This window comes from Corvus moneduloides, chromosome 11 (genome assembly GCF_009650955.1).
Source record: "Corvus moneduloides isolate bCorMon1 chromosome 11, bCorMon1.pri, whole genome shotgun sequence".
NCBI lineage: Eukaryota > Metazoa > Chordata > Aves > Passeriformes > Corvidae > Corvus > Corvus moneduloides.
In genome coordinates this window covers 13827845-13843858 of record NC_045486.1, presented here as the reverse complement: position 1 = coordinate 13843858, position 16014 = coordinate 13827845, and the positions used below count along the sequence as shown (strand labels likewise).

The 16014-nt window shown below is 35.3% G+C and overlaps 1 protein-coding gene across 17 annotated transcripts in view; it reads right to left on the bottom strand.

Annotated features, from left to right (window-relative positions):
• ERC2 (ELKS/RAB6-interacting/CAST family member 2) overlaps positions 1 to 16014 on the bottom strand; it is a 430969-nt gene that overhangs the window by 268777 nt on the left and 146178 nt on the right. For all 17 annotated transcript variants that reach the window (XM_032120320.1, XM_032120321.1, XM_032120322.1 and 14 more), the window contains one exon: positions 1881 to 2018. In XM_032120320.1, coding sequence (XP_031976211.1) covers positions 1881 to 2018 — 138 coding nt within the window. The remainder of the gene's footprint in view (positions 1 to 1880; positions 2019 to 16014) is intronic.

The following is a 16014-nucleotide window of genomic DNA, read 5'->3' as shown; positions in this document are numbered from 1 at the left end:
ATGCTTTGCCATGGAAATGGAAATCAGGTATTCTTTAATGAAAGCATCATCCTTTCTTGACAGCACTACATACTGAACTGATAAAAGTATTTCTATTGATGCACTTGCTAAGAAAAAAAATCACAAGGGTTCTTGTTTTGTTCCATTTGGACAAACCCCTACTCCATATTTCTACCAGTATTTCCAGTGGAAATATTTAATAACTACTGATAAAGTTTGTAGGTCTTAAGAATGCTACTGCAGAGAGGAATAGGATAAGAAAGTTACTGAGAGCAGTTAGGATGAATTGGGAAGCTGGACACAGAAAGGAATGAGGCATGTCTGTAAACATACACTGTCAAAGTATTTAGCTGCCAGAGAACAGAAGAAAGCCAGGCATAATTGTCCATTTGGAATTTTTAGAAGATGGCTACTGCCTTCTTTCAATGTGTAAGTACATCTCAGAAATCACACTTAACATTGTAAAATTTGCCCTTCCAAATGTGGCCTTCAATGGACTTACAATGGAAAAGAAATTGAGGGTGATATCTCTGTAAAATAAAACAATCAAAATCATACAGAGAGATGCTTTTACCTTGGAAACTTTCTCCTCATTGTGTCTCATGCTCTCAGCACCCTGTTTTTCAAAAGCTATCTGAATCCTAACTCTGCAGTTGTTTGCCTCCTACTCCTATGCAAGCCTGCATTGTGACAGTCACTCTGCTTCCCAAAGGACTGCTTTAAAAACCCCTCAGCTGCCTCTATGGGCATTTTGGGAAAGTGACTAATGCAGAAAAGATAGTTTACAAGGAGAGAAAACAGGTTAAAAAGTACTTTCTGTCATTTTTTATTTATATGCTGTGAAATTGATGAACACTTTGTCCAGATTAGCAGTGAAAGATTACAGAAATGTGTCATTTTACTGTGTAAGTGCTGGATACTTATCCACATGAATCAATACTAATGACAACTTTTTTCACTGTTGTTGACCAAGCAAATGCTAGGAAGGCAATTAAACACAAGAAATAAAAAAACTGGCATTAACATTGTAAGTGTCAGTGCCAACAGCACAGCGGCATTTTCAAGTGAAATACAGTCATAAATACCTTCATAGGATTACAGACTGCAGAATGGCACATATTACTTTAATTAGTCACACTCACCTGTTCAGATTTAAATGGTATATGTAAAGATCTGTGAGCTGCAAAATGTGGATACTTGTACAAATTTTTTGGGCATATAAATTCACTTGCATTACCTCGTATTCAAAGTTAACTGAAAGAAAAAACCTGACCTCACTTAAACTGGTAGGAATGTTGCCACTAATTTAAACAGTCCAGATTTATCCCTTCTCCTAGGCATAGAGTTTATAAAGGGGAAAAAAAGTGAATTCTCAACTATTTTTTTAATGAGACACAGTTTCCCTTAAAAACGAAGTGTAGGAAAGCAATAGTGCTCACAGCAAGCCAAGGTAACTGTTGATACTGCCACTTGCTCTTGGCCCTTCAGTTAGGCCCTGCTTAATGGACAAAAGAACAGGATAAACAAGATCACAAAGACAGAAAAATGCAAAAACTCTACCTTCTTTATGTCAGGTGTCCAATGCCTTTCAGTTCTTTCAGGGAACAACCACTCATCTCATTGACTAAGGGAAAATCTCCCCATGCCCTGGGCCATTTTCTCCAAGGGCATTCCAAGGACATCACTCCTGCCCCTCCAAGTCCTGTGTCAGTTCATCCCCTGGCAGCCACTCCCTGCTCATCCTACCAGAACAGGGCCACCTGCTTCCCTGACAAGGCCCACAGGCTTTGGGACAGCTGTCAGGCCAACTCAGAAGAACATTTCTGCACAGGCTTCACCCACAAGAGCACCACAAAAAGCTTTTCATGAGAAGACATTACCTTTTCTGATAGAGCTTCCTCTAAGGTTGCTAGTGCTGTGTCTGTGTTACTGGAATCTGTCTGCAGCGACTTCACTCTGTCTTTTAGATTAGTTAGTTGTTTGTCTTTGTCCCTAAGTTGCTCCTGTAGATTTTCAATCTGAAAATAAAAACATTATAATGATCATCAACCTTGTCATAATGTTCCAAGAGGGACTTGGATGCTGAGTGCATACATATCACACATATGAAACACGGGCCCCAGTATACTGCCAGGTTTGTACCTGCTATATCATCACCAGTTTGAAACTTCAGTCCTTTCTATTTTGCTTTCTTTTGCTGAAGAAGTATAATTTTCTAATAAAATAAAGAAAAAAATCTCAATGCAGTCAGGCATTTTATTATTTAAGTATTTTCTGATATTAATCACTCTAGTTTAAGGTACTGCATTATCTCAGTAATTCAAAGTATGCCTGGAATTACCCCTTTAGATTATTCTAGCTCAATAAGAAGGACAAAGAAAGGGCGAGGCAAAGCAAGTTGAGTGAGCCTCAAAATGAGGAAGAAGAAAGATGCTAACCTGCCTATCTAAAAATCTCTTCTTCCATGATGCCCTGCTGTAAAGAAAACTCACCTGGGCAGAGATCAGGATGTTTATACTTAAAAAGGCCAAACCCACAAAAAAACAAGCAAAAAAAAAAAAAGCGAAGGCCACCATTTCCATTCACTTTCTTCATCTCCATGAAGATTAAAAGTATGTCACTCTATTTTGGATATTTTAACTGCTTTAATTAGATCTGGTTCTTCATCTAGAAAGTATTTGAACACATTGCTGAAGTACCAATAAGCACACTTGTTTGTTAAACACGTCATGATTCATAGTGGTTAAATCAGGAAGAGCTAAATCACAAAGGTTTTGCACAAAAAGTTGTCCACAGAGCGATGTGGACTTTGGAAGCAAACGTGAATAAAAGCACTCAGCTTCTGATTGTCATGGCAATCCCCTTCGCAGCTGTAAGGCACTTGGACCTCTGGGCAGAATGCAGGGGGGATATGTATTATGTCATATGTGCAAAATGTCATTAATTGCCTGTCAGAAGCATCCACCTCCCTCCATCCTGCACTCTCAGTGCCACTCACTATTATGCACAAACTGGCACAAACCCAAGGTTTACTTAAGACTTTGCACAAATAAATAGTAACAAGAAAATTAACTGGTCTGTTATTTTAGTATGCCACTTTATATAATATGAGAAAATATGCCAAAATCCATAAAGCATCATTTGTTCAAAACTGGTTTTAAATATGTTGTCAATGTTATACAAATTATTACTGTCAACAGATATTCAAATGCTTACTTTCATCAGTGATTTTTCACTTTGGATCACGTTCTCTTGCTACTGAAATGAATTCAGTTTTCCTGTTCATTTTATAATGTAATGTTTTTTGGGGTTTTTTTCACATAGCCAATATCTTGCCATTTAAAGCAACTCAGATTTTAACAGAAGCAGGAGCCTTTACAGTTACTGTTAAACTGTATTTAAAGATTTCTTTACAAACCTGAAGTTGAATTCAATGCATGTGCAGTTCTGCAGAAGTCAACAACTGTGTCAATAAAAATTTGATCTCCGTATGCAAGAATGCACCATCATCATCAAATACACTTTAATTTGGGGCACACCTTGGTAAAAGTTCTCCTCCTACTACATTATAAAAGTGCAGGAGAAAAAATCCTGAAGTTTTGACATCATATATATCTATAATTAACAAGTCATAAAATCTACAGTACAGCTGTGTGCACTGTATGAAGTGGGCTTTTAAAGAATTAAATTTTAAAAGAACTTAAATAAAAATTAAAATAGAATTTGAAAGTAAATTTGGAGGAGCACAATTCAATTAGAAATTCTTTATAGTATGGCAAATACAAGTCTTGTACCTTTTTTCTTTTTCCTTTTTTTTTTTTTTTTATATACATAGTTTGGTATATCAGATTACTGCTATGAGCCAAAGATTCCACTTGCTGTGTAAACTATAAAATACTAAGGAATATATAGAAAGGTCTTTTTGGGAAGACCTGACACAGAATAGCTTACTCTTGTGAATGACCTCTTGCAATATTTTTCTTCGTGTGTATATTTTATACAGATACAGAAACATGATACATGTGTTAATGAGTTAAGAACTTTTTATTTTATGGCATGTGTATTAGTCACATCTAAAATTACATTAACTGGCATTCAGAGGACTGCACACTATGTTTCTTTCTTTACTTCATCCAAGTATTAATGATTCCAACAACTACCTCATGACACCCTGTGGAATACTTAAGCAATTGCACATTTCAGCTTCACCAAAACAAATTCTCAAGTAAAAGGGAAATAAAACAGGAGAGTGAATATTGATTACATGTTCTTTGAAACAAAGTTAAGATCTGGTCCTTTATTATCATCAGCTTGACCTACCAATTCTAGGCACCCTAAATAAAAGTACTTATTTCCTATGCCCAGTGCTTATCTGAATTCCACAGCATTTACACTATTTCCTTCCTCTTAAAACTAATTGAAAATATGAGCCAACCCTTAACCAAGAAAACATGTTCTAAAATTATTCAGCATTTACAAAATTCTTTCCTCAGAGGTAAAAGAGAACAGGCAGCAAATTAAAAACATCCCCATTGAATCACAACTGCTTTAAAATAAGTCACTCAATACACACTCCATAGATAAAATAAGAGGAAAGGACCTAATTATTCTTCTATTTGTGCTATATAAATCTGAAGGAAATACTTTGATGGGAACAGGACCACACTGGGGTATGTGAAAGCAGAATCAGTACCACAGAGTATTTGTTTGTTGGGATGGGCACAGGATCAGCAAAGACCTTCTGACACAGAGAAGACTTTACGACCAGTTAATCACAGAGTTCTCTCAAAAAGATTACAGGAGACAAAGAGATTGAGCGGTCTCAAGTGCTAAAATCTTGGAACACAAGATATGATTTAGCTCTTCCTGAGTTTTTTAAACCCAGAAAGAACAACAAACCCCCTGGTAACCTCTGTCATTCTCCAACACACACATATATTTGGGTAGAAGCATATATGTAAGGATACAATTGTATTATTGAATAATGACTTTTGAGCATGCCTGAATTCAGTTTATGGCAGGGACTGTTAAGACATTCTCAATCCTCAAGCACTTATATATTTTTTTCTGATAGGAAGTTAGTTACTGTTAAGTTTTGTCAACATCTATTTCTTACCTCTGTGAACTGCTATGTCCCTGTGCCAGGATGAAAAGAAACTTCTCTATTCTTTCTGTATTTCAGAAGGTGTGGCTATTCCCAGGGCTTAAGCCAGACTTTATTCCTTCTTTTAAAACAATACCCTTACAGATAAATGTCTTTCCTATGAGGCATCCTGTCAATAAACCTCAAGTGCTAATCTTGTCACCTTTTGGCGACGGTCTCAGGAATGCTTATTAAACACTCAAGGGATTAAATTAAATCTCACCTGCAGACAGGCTTTCAAATTCTCCAGTAACCCAAGTTCTCAAAAGAAAATTCCTTTCATTATCAAAATTAAGGTACTGTACTATGGCACTTGCAAGAAAATTATATAATCAAAGAAAATGTTCCATGCTGTAACAATTTGCCTTCAGAGATATACATTAAAGTATAAGCGTTTAAGAACCTGTAAGAGAGAAATTACCTAAGACCTCTTGGGCCTAGCTAATGAAACCATAAAGCCATATATTTCAACTTAGCTGCAAGTATTTCCCTCTCTGTTCTGTATTTGAGTTTTAAATAACTCAGACAATAAGTATTTTGAAACAATGGGGGTATTTTACCTCTAAAGTTGATTTTGCTCTATTCAAAATTTCTATAAGCAGAAGTCTTTGAGATTTTTTTCATAATGAAGCACAGACCATGTCAATTCCAGTGAAGTAGATCAACAATATAATATTAGTTTGACTTAAATTTGAAATTGAAACCCAGGGGAGAAAACAGAACTTTTTTGCATGTATCATTTGCATTACTTACCAAAAAAAAAAAAAAAACCACTTTGTATTTTAAGAAAACAAATCCTACTAAACAATTTCCCAAGTACTGTTACAGTCTACTTCAAACGAGTAATGGCATTACAAAAAAAAAAAAGAGATTTAATCAACAGCATTCATCCAACATGAGCATTATCTATGACTACTTTAAAACTTAGTATTTGTTTTCAGACTTTAGCTTCTGCCTTATAGACAGATACCTAAAGACAAAAGTAATGTAACTATTAATCAAAACAGAACAAACCAGGCGTAGTTCAAACATAAAAACTCTAAATGTCTACTTACACATAAGTTATTTTTATTAGTAAGACTCATGGTAAATGTTCTGGCTCATATGGTCCTTTTCAGAAACGTCTCAGGATGTCCCAAAACATGAAACCAGCTTTGGTAGTGACTCAGTAAAATAGATGTCCACAGACATCCCAACATCTCCTTTTGGTATGTGTGGATGTGTGAATGCTTAATTTGCAATGAAACACCCAGAAAAAAATGAAATCACTTTACCCTACCATGACTGTAAAAATATTACTACCTGAATAGTAACAGTAGACTTTATACAGAGGTGCAGTTTTTGGAAAGCACTATAGATTTTTAGCAAGAATTTTTTTACCAAATGGTGTACAGTTACTAAACATCAGATCAGATAAAATATTTTAAAATTAACAGGCTTTACAGCAGCCATTTGAGGTTTCAGTCTATGGAGTGAGAGGGGAAATTTTCCTTTGAGTCATGATATGACCTAAATGCAGTTCTTAGTTTAAGCAGAATTTCCAGTAACAAAATGAGCCCATTGAAGGACGATTTCTGCTTCAACAGTTTGACATTGCAGAATGCCTTTTGTCTTGAAAGAGACTGCCCCAAAAGTGCTTCCTCATCCAGTGCCAGTAACTTTCACTTTGTTTTTCTTCTTTTTAAGTAGGCAGACAGGCAAGCATTAATTAGGAATATTTTTTGAAAGTAAAAAATCACATACTTTTAGATTCCAAAAATTAAAATAAATGTTATGTTGAAAAATTATCCTATAATATAAAACTCTTTAAAATATTCTAAAATAGGGGGTTGCTGCTTGCAGCTGAATATGTTCATTGAAGTGCAAGATTTGTACTGATCTTCTGCTTTACTAACGTAACTGGAAAAAAGCTTGTTAATCTTATAATGACGTGATAAAATACTCTTGGATTCCATAAGCAGATCTGATATCCACTAAAGTGCTTGATTATGTCTCAAAAGAATAAAGCTTCTTCCTGATAGCTGCCTATTACACAGTATGTTCTCAATTTAAAATATTTCCAAAGTGCCTTCCCGTTACCACCTTGCAAATTTGTATTTTCCAAATTGAAGTAATACAGCAGCATTTTACTTACTTCAGATTACAACATACCTCAAGGTTCAACAGTACTTTTTAGCTCTATATTCTTAGATTTTTTTTTGCCCCACAAGGCTTTCTTAAACACCAGAGGTTTTAGATGGCCCAAAGCATATGGCCAGGTCAATCCTACTGTATTATTAAATCAGAGACAGTAAAGGTATTTTTAAAGCTGTCCATAAATATTACATAGCCCTTTGAGTTATGTAAAAGAACATTTTCAACGATGGATATGGTGTGTGCCCAAGGAGAAAGCAATCTCCAGTTCAATAGGTCTGCAAGGTTTCCACAAAAAAAAAGATTGATCTGTCTGGAGACATTTTACCTCAAACTGCCTTCAGGAGGACAGTTCAAAGTGCCACAGTGCAGCTGCAAAGTGATTGTCACAAAAGAGCTAATGGAGCAAGTGCTGCTTCAGACATCAGCCCTCACATCAGCCCGATGACAAGAGACTAGAGCAGTGGCATGAGCTGGTAGTCACCCCACTGCCACCTTCCCAGCCTAATCCAAGCAGGAAGAAAATAATCCTTCTGAAGCCTGCTCTACTTGACAAGCTTAAAAAATAGAAATATACATAAGACCAGAATAGGAAATCAGAACAAAAAAAAAGGTAACCAGAGCATTTTTCCTGATGTACACTTACACTGTTTCCCACCAAAGTTACAGCAATTCAATACAACGCTTTTTCCACTTCTTTAAACTCTTATTTTTGCCCTTAGGATCACATAGCTGATCAGATTAATACTTGGGTTTGAAAACTTAATTTTATGGCTGATCATTATTTTTATATCTATATTCTATATGCATAAATTATTATATTCTATACATTTATTTAAATTATTATCCACATGGCAGTGTCCATTTTATCCAATGCAGAAGCATCATCTTCCTTTTTCCTTTGTTTGAAGTTGCTGATTTTTACATGCAAATTGACTCTAAAGTAGCAGCAAGTGCTTTGGGCCAGGAGGATGTTAGTTTACACAGTGTTTAAGCAAAATAAGGCTTCAAATTCTAATTGGTGTCTAATTGAACACAAAAGCTGTAGTAGCAACCAATTATAAAGAAAATATGAGACAAACAAAAGCAAGTTTACAGAGATGCTGATATCTGGAGATGGGAATTTTCACAGAATGAAGAAAATAGAATAGGCAAAAAGAAGGGAAAGGTATAAAACCTATGATGAAGTAATTAGCACTGACAGCAGAATCACAGCTGTGGGGTTCTGCCACCTGCACAGCACTAAGAGTTGCCTTTATATTGTATCTTGCTAAAAATGTCACATTCTCTTACAACAAATCTCTGTCCTAAGAAGTAAGTAATTTAGGAATACAGGAATATTTTAAGATCTAGAAGACATTCTTGCTATAAACAGTTTAGTCCCATATGTTCACTCTGACTATCCATCCATTTGATAGTCTACTCAACACATCCACCACAGTATAGCCATAAAGCTGCAAACACAGAAAAATGGTATTAATGAAGACATGAAATTTACATTGATATCAAGCTTCTGAACAGATGTTCCACAGTAATTAAACTTTCCTAGAGTAGGCTAAGGAAAGCAATTAAGTCTGTGGTAGAATCCAAAGATCTACTCACATAACGTGCAAGTATTTTCCACGTCATTATTTGTTCCGTATGATTCAGTTCGTTAAATGCATCAGCTGAGGATTAGAGAAATCTCAGGGAAAACAGCACAATACAGAAGCATAAAGTATTATTACAGTAGGTTAAAAAATCCAGTTGGATTTGAAGTTTACCTAAATAGAAAATACATATACCCTAAAATTTTGGAGAGAGGAAAAATATATATATAAAGAAGGAAAAGAACCTATGAACTGTTGATCACCAGGGTAAAAAGTATGTCATTTACTGGGACATGCAGTAATATTCTCTGGACAGCACCTGTTATACGTGACTTGGCAAAAATTGTCTTTATTCCAAGTTCAGAAACATCAACATACTGTCTCATACACATAGAAACTGAGAGCATCCTATTGCATCAATAAATAGAAGCAAATGCAAGTAAAATTGGAGATCAATGGTGTTAAGTATTTTTTCTTCTTCTTCTTCTTCCAAAACAAGCGTGTATGTTTTATTGTGCAGTCACTGAAGGAAATAGTTCATCCATTTTTTACTTACTGTGAGATTCTAGATCCTTCCATAATACGGGATTCAAAGGTACAGGTACAGGAAGGATTCAGAAGACTCAACAAGCATTAAGAAAGAAGAGGTGTGCACTGAGCTTTCATACAGAGAGTAGAAGAGAACTCCCCCAGGGCTGCTTAGGGAAGAGCTCTGCCCTCAAGTCAGCTGATACTTTTACAGGGCTATAAAAGCAGGTCAGTGGGCAAACGAGCCAAGAGAGGAGAAGGCTGTCACACAGAAAGGAGCTCCTGGACTGAAAGCTTGGCTTCTGTTGCCAGACTCCAGCTGAGAAAGAGCTGGAACTTAATGCTAAAATTAACCTTCACCAGGAAGCTAGCCAAAAGAAGCCTGGGCTGATAATATCCACTTGTGTATCTGGAAATACTCAGTCTCTGTCTCCTTCTCCTGAGGGGCCAATAAATTCACTGAACAAAACAGCTTGACTCTTGGACTCTTCTAAGCAGACTCACAATCTTGTGAGACATCCATTGAAAAGCTTTTGCTCTCATTATATGTATTTACTGTGATGTAATTCAGAATGCAATAGGTATTTTCCAGATAGTAAATACAGAAATACAAAATAGACTAACACATAATTCCATTTATGACAAGAGGAGGCAGACATTCATTCTTAACAAGCTAATGCTTCTTATAATGTCTGTCTGTATATATGAGGGTCAGATTTTCAAGCTGGGTTGGTTGGGTACCTACATCTCACAATATTTTACGAGTTACAGGCTGATTGCCGAACTGTTTTTGAAGTCTAGCCCAATTTGCTCATTGAGAGCACCTGAACTACTTGTCAAAGTTAACCATGAAAAATCATACCTTTCTGCTCAATCCCACATTTCTGGTGCTTGAAAACATATGGTGATATTTTACTCCTGGCCAGTTTTGTACCATTTGGTGTATATGCCTATAAAATAGCCTATGTTGGCTTACACAAGAACTTTTAAAGAAGACTTTGCATGAAAATATGTTACATTGTGTCATATGCCAGTGAGAGAAGTACATATACTTTAATATACTGTAATGTAAATTCACATGGAGGAAAAAAAAAAGCTGCTTTGGCATTCTTACACTTTTAATACAGATCACTGAAGTTGAATGTGATTTTTAGTGTGTATCTTGTCATTCCTACTACTTCTGTATCAATTGGGAAGACTTGGGGGCCTCTGCCCAGACTGAAAAGTTACAGTACATCTCATAAAAAAGTTAACAGATGGTGAGAAGAGAGAGGCAGCTGACAAGCTGTACAGACAAGTGTTGGGCAACAGAGAACACTGAAAAGGGAAGCTACAAAAGAAATAGAGTAAGAACAGGCACCTCCAGAGGCTACAGAAAGAGAGTAGGAGCCAGTTAGACAGTAGCTTGGGAAGTTTTCCAGAGCAATGAACACAGAGATATCAAAAGGCTGGACAAGGACAGGGAGTAACAAGAGGTGTATGTTGTCTGCAGTGCTTTAAAATACAGAAATATTTAAAGGGAAATATATGTATAGAAAAGGAAAAACAACATAAGATGTAAAATAGATGACCAGTCTTGTTCTGATTTAGTTTGGATATCCAAAGCATTACAAGAAAAACACTAAAAAGCATATTACCTTACTTTTAATTAAAATTATTTCACTTTATAATGTGTTATTAAAATCAATGTAGTTATTAAAGAGCAATATAGTCATTTTACATCCCCAGGAAAATTATTAAGATAGGAAAACAGAGATAGATCCAGAAAAAAAAGATTTCGATTACAGAAGAGAGCCATGAAGTCAAGTTCTGAAAAACAGGCAGAAACCTTACAAACTGCTTCATTTCAAAGTGAAAAGGTCGAGCAGGTTGTGATGTGGAGAGGCTGGAAGCCTGACTTAATCCTTAGAGAAAAAGCAATGTTTTCATTCACTGTAAGAATCTCCTTCAAATCCTGCTTGTGGGCAGTGGAACATACTGTAATACTCTAAGATCCTTTCCAGGACTGCCTATGTTACCCAGCAATGAAAAACCTATGGTAATTGAATTTCCTTTCCCATTTGAAGGCTATCCAATCACTTAATAGATGACCTTGTCAATCTGATTTCATGCTACTCATTTTCTAAGATTTACACTGTCCAAAATAATCTATCCTCATTTGTGATATTTATACCTTCAGAATGTTAAAATAAAAAACTAAGCTCTATTGACTTTAGACAGATACCCAAACCCAACAGGTTTCTAACCATTCTTCTTGTCTGACACTTTCACATTTCCATCACTCTTCTGACCACAAGCTGTCTGAAATCACACATGGTTTTTCAGGTGGGATGACACAAAAGTCATTTAGAGAACAGTTATCTTTTGCTCCACTACCCATTATTTCTGGTGACAGAATATTGGCAATTTTCATTACCACATCCCGTTTGAAATACTTTTCTGAACTGTATTAATCACTACCTTCAGCCTCCTGGCATTAACACTGCAAATTTCGTTTTGGGCTGGTCATCATCTCCTTTTCCCCATCTGCATTCAAAGGTGGCTTGTTTATTTTTTCCCTAATTGAAACACTGAAGAATATTTTCAAAATGAAAATGCTGAAGAAAGTTATATAAATATATATATAAGATAAAAGTCTGCCTTCTGACTCCAAATAAGTCCCTCTCATCTTAACTGCAGTTGCTTTTATTCTTTTTGATAGCTCTTCAATCAACTTAAATAACTTTTTTTATTACCTGAAGTATTTTTTTCACTTTTATTCTTGCTCTCTTGGATTAATGTTTTTTCATATTCAATTCAGAATTATGATTTATAATAAAGTACTTCAAATCTAGAAAGTCACGGCTCCACTGAAATACCATATACTTCATGTAAGCAATCCAGTTAAGGAATTGACACCAAATTTAAACTCTATCATAATTTGTAGTATCCCAGTTTTTCTTGCCTATTTTTCATACTTTAGTTTATATACATGTGCACTGTAATACTTTCAAAATACCTGGTTTATTTTTACTAACACCACTGTATAATTCTATTGATGGCTTAAGGTTACTCTTTAAATCACCACCTTGAGTGAAAGAAAAGAATACCTTTATTTCCTTTCCTGGAAAGTTTAAAGAGATATTTAACATGCTTTGTAAGGTTTAAATTTGAAACCCAATACATTTCCCATTTAAACAACTCCTGTAGTTTTGATTCCAATGCAAAGCTATAAAAGACACAAGAGTCTAGACAAAAGCAAAATAAATGCACATTTAAACATCATCACACCGTTCCACAGGACAGTGTAACTCAGACCATACACAATTCAGAAGATAGCAAATGCCTAATTACAGCATACAACTAATTTTGTCAGAAGACCTGGCCATAAATTACATTATATCCGTAATTTTAGATCTCCTTATATGAACAGTTTCACAACATCACTTTAACACAGAATTGTGTGACAATATTAAATATTTTGTATAAAGGTTTCAAAAGTACAGATAAATGACTTGAAAGATAAGGTTAGTTTTATTTGATTGTTTCAGAACACAGAGAAATCCCAGTATACTTTCATTAATTGAGAAACTTTCAGATAAATGTGCTGCTCCTACTTAAAAATGATAAATTAATTGCATAGAACTTGTTAATCACAGACATTTCACACCTGAAGGGAAAAAAATTGCAAGTACAGTGCTTTAAAACTGCTCAATCATATTTAGTCCTTAATTACATATCTCTTTCCACAGTCTTACAAATTTTTTTGAGATTTCCAGTATTCTATTATTTCCCAGTTTTCTTGTAAAATATTCTACTTAATAATATAATACTTCATCAAAATCAACAGAGGAAAAATATTAAACTTTGCATTACTTTACTCTCAAATTAAGGCATAAAGGGGCAGAAAGGTTGAAAAGGGAGGAGTAATGCCCTAAAAATTGAAATTTGTTTCAAATGAAAAAAAATTTTTAAAATCTGTACTAGCAAAAAAAATTTACATTGAAAGTAAAAATAACAGCGCTGTCCCCTCAGTACTAGAAATAATGGATATAGGAATTCAATACAGCTAGGTCGATTTCTACTATGAGAGCACCCTGGCCTTAGAAAGCACATTAAAAAGTTTGTAATGGAGAATCCAGTTTCATACGGTATTATTTTATATGAGTTTCCTGAAGTACCAGTGGTAAAAAGTAGGAAAAAAACCCCATAGCAGCAAAGCTGAAATGGTTAGGCAGTAATTAATCAGAAATAATAATATTCTTTCTATTGGAAAGTTTCCTTTTAGCTCCCTGGTTACAGAAACCATCTATATTCATATATAAGGGACAGTGGAATACATTTACATGAAAGAAAAGCTTTGCAGGATAACAGATCCCTGCCCCCTTTCTTGAGAGATGTTTTTTCTAAATCATTCTAAATTAACATATGGTAAATGTATGTAGGTTTAGACCCATTAAGAGTTGAAGTGTTCAAAATGTTCATCAGAGAACTGAGATTCTTGTTACTGTGAGATGTAATTTAATATTTTCACTATGGCTGCACCAAAGACAATGCACATATTGAGTTTCACCATTAGTTACTGCAGGCCAGACACAGTCTTTCTACATATAAACTATCAAAGCACCACTAAACTTAAACTGAAATGTTAAACGCAGCAACTTGGATGTCTTTAATCAACATCTGCTGAACAGTTTAGTTTCTCTATAGCAGCAAAGGTAGGACAGCAATGCTTTTATGGAAATGTCTGAATAGGAAGTAATCTGTAATCTGATATGGTTTTGTGTTTAAGATAGTTTGCTTTTGGTATGAAAAATGTCCTCCTCTAAAAAAAAAAAAATCAATTAATTTTCTTTATCTCGTATCTCCTCAAAACCAGCAGGTTTTTACATGAAATTCAGCCTCACTCTAATAACATCAACTACACAAAAATAAAGGAAAATTTTTATGAAGTACATCTATGACACAGAAATACTTTTCTCCCCGAATCAGTTTTTCATTAGGTCGTTGATACCTAGAATTTATTAATCAATTTAGCCATTTTTATCCATTTCTCTTCCTTCAGTTTTTTTTATTTAATATAAAGGCTTTGATGAAAGGATCTATCAAGAACACTCACTGTCCCTTTGGCAATTACAGGAAAATCCTGAAGATGAAGATGCATTTGGAGGTAACCTGCTGCTACAATGTCAGTGACACCGACATACTCATACTATACCAAAATGTCATATATTTTCTCTGATTTATGTTTCTTTGCTGGACAATGAGAAGTTTCAGCAACTGTCAGATGCAGTTCTCTCCCACTGAGCTTCATGTTCACTCCCTGAACCACATGCCTCTCTGCATGGTGGGGTTTGACAGACACTGGATAAAATCCTCACAAGAGTGGTGACTTAGGAGCTTGAAGTTAAGAACACTTGGAAGTCCTTTAGAGCTGATGGCTATATCAATGTATTACACAGATTGACTACTTTATCTCTCTACTTCTGCAAGCATTAGAATTATTACAAATTAATTTTTATCAGGCTTTCTCCTCAAGAACCTGCACCTAATTTTAACTGTAAAATTCTCCTTAAAAACTTGAGCATCACATAACAATAAAGCTACAGTGGTCTGACAACACCTCAATTTTCAGTGTCTGCCATTCAGATGATAGACAGTTTGGAGGTTTTCAATGATTGAATGATGGCAAGTCCAATGCTACAGAACTGTCAGAGACAGAGCTACCTGTCCATGGGTGTATCTTCTTCCTCCTGCACAAAGCTGGAATGATTTATAAGGACTCATAGAAGGTGTTGCAATCCAAAAATTTCAAGACAGAGGATGAATTATATTTCATAAATTGACAGTACACAGAAACCAACAACAGTTAACACATGGAAACAGTGAGAACTGATGAACACAAAATGCCATGAAAGAAGTTTTTGTAATTCTAATTATTATAAATCTAACACACCAAGACAAGCTCCCGTGGACAGTTAACAGGGATGACCTCTTCTGCAACTAAATTAGCAAACTCCTGTTTTCTATTACTATATTCTATTTCTATACTTTGAAGTTCTTCCCATTTGTTCAGCTGTTTGCTATCACATCCACCTCCCAACATTCAAAGAATCTCAAAAGTCATGGATTTTTATTAAATAAACATTCAAATCAAACTATTTATGGTTCCTATGACAGCCACGACAAAATCTCAGACTAAACCCTGAATAAAGACTTTAGTATAGGACACAGCAGATATTTCACTCAAATTTAAGTTACGCTTTAACACCCTCCCAGTCCTGTCTGTCAACAAGCTTTAAGATGAAGACTTGATAGATTCCTGTGGACATTTAGCAGCTTCTCCCTCAAGATCAGCAGAAGGCTCCACAGAGAGCAGCGTGCAGAGGCTCCCATGGTGTACAGTCACGTTGGCATGGGGTTAAGCACAGAACAATAAAGGACTCTGTGCCCTTCTGGGGACATTAATGCATATTTCTTCTGCCAAATTAAGGCATCTCTTAGACAATAAATATAGTGGGCCTGATTTTTCTCCCTGATAAGTAAGGGGGTTTGCTGGCATAATTACCTTTAGCAAATTTACTGCAGATTTATTCTTAAGTGAATGGTAAATAAGCCAAATATTTCCTTCATATAAAAAGA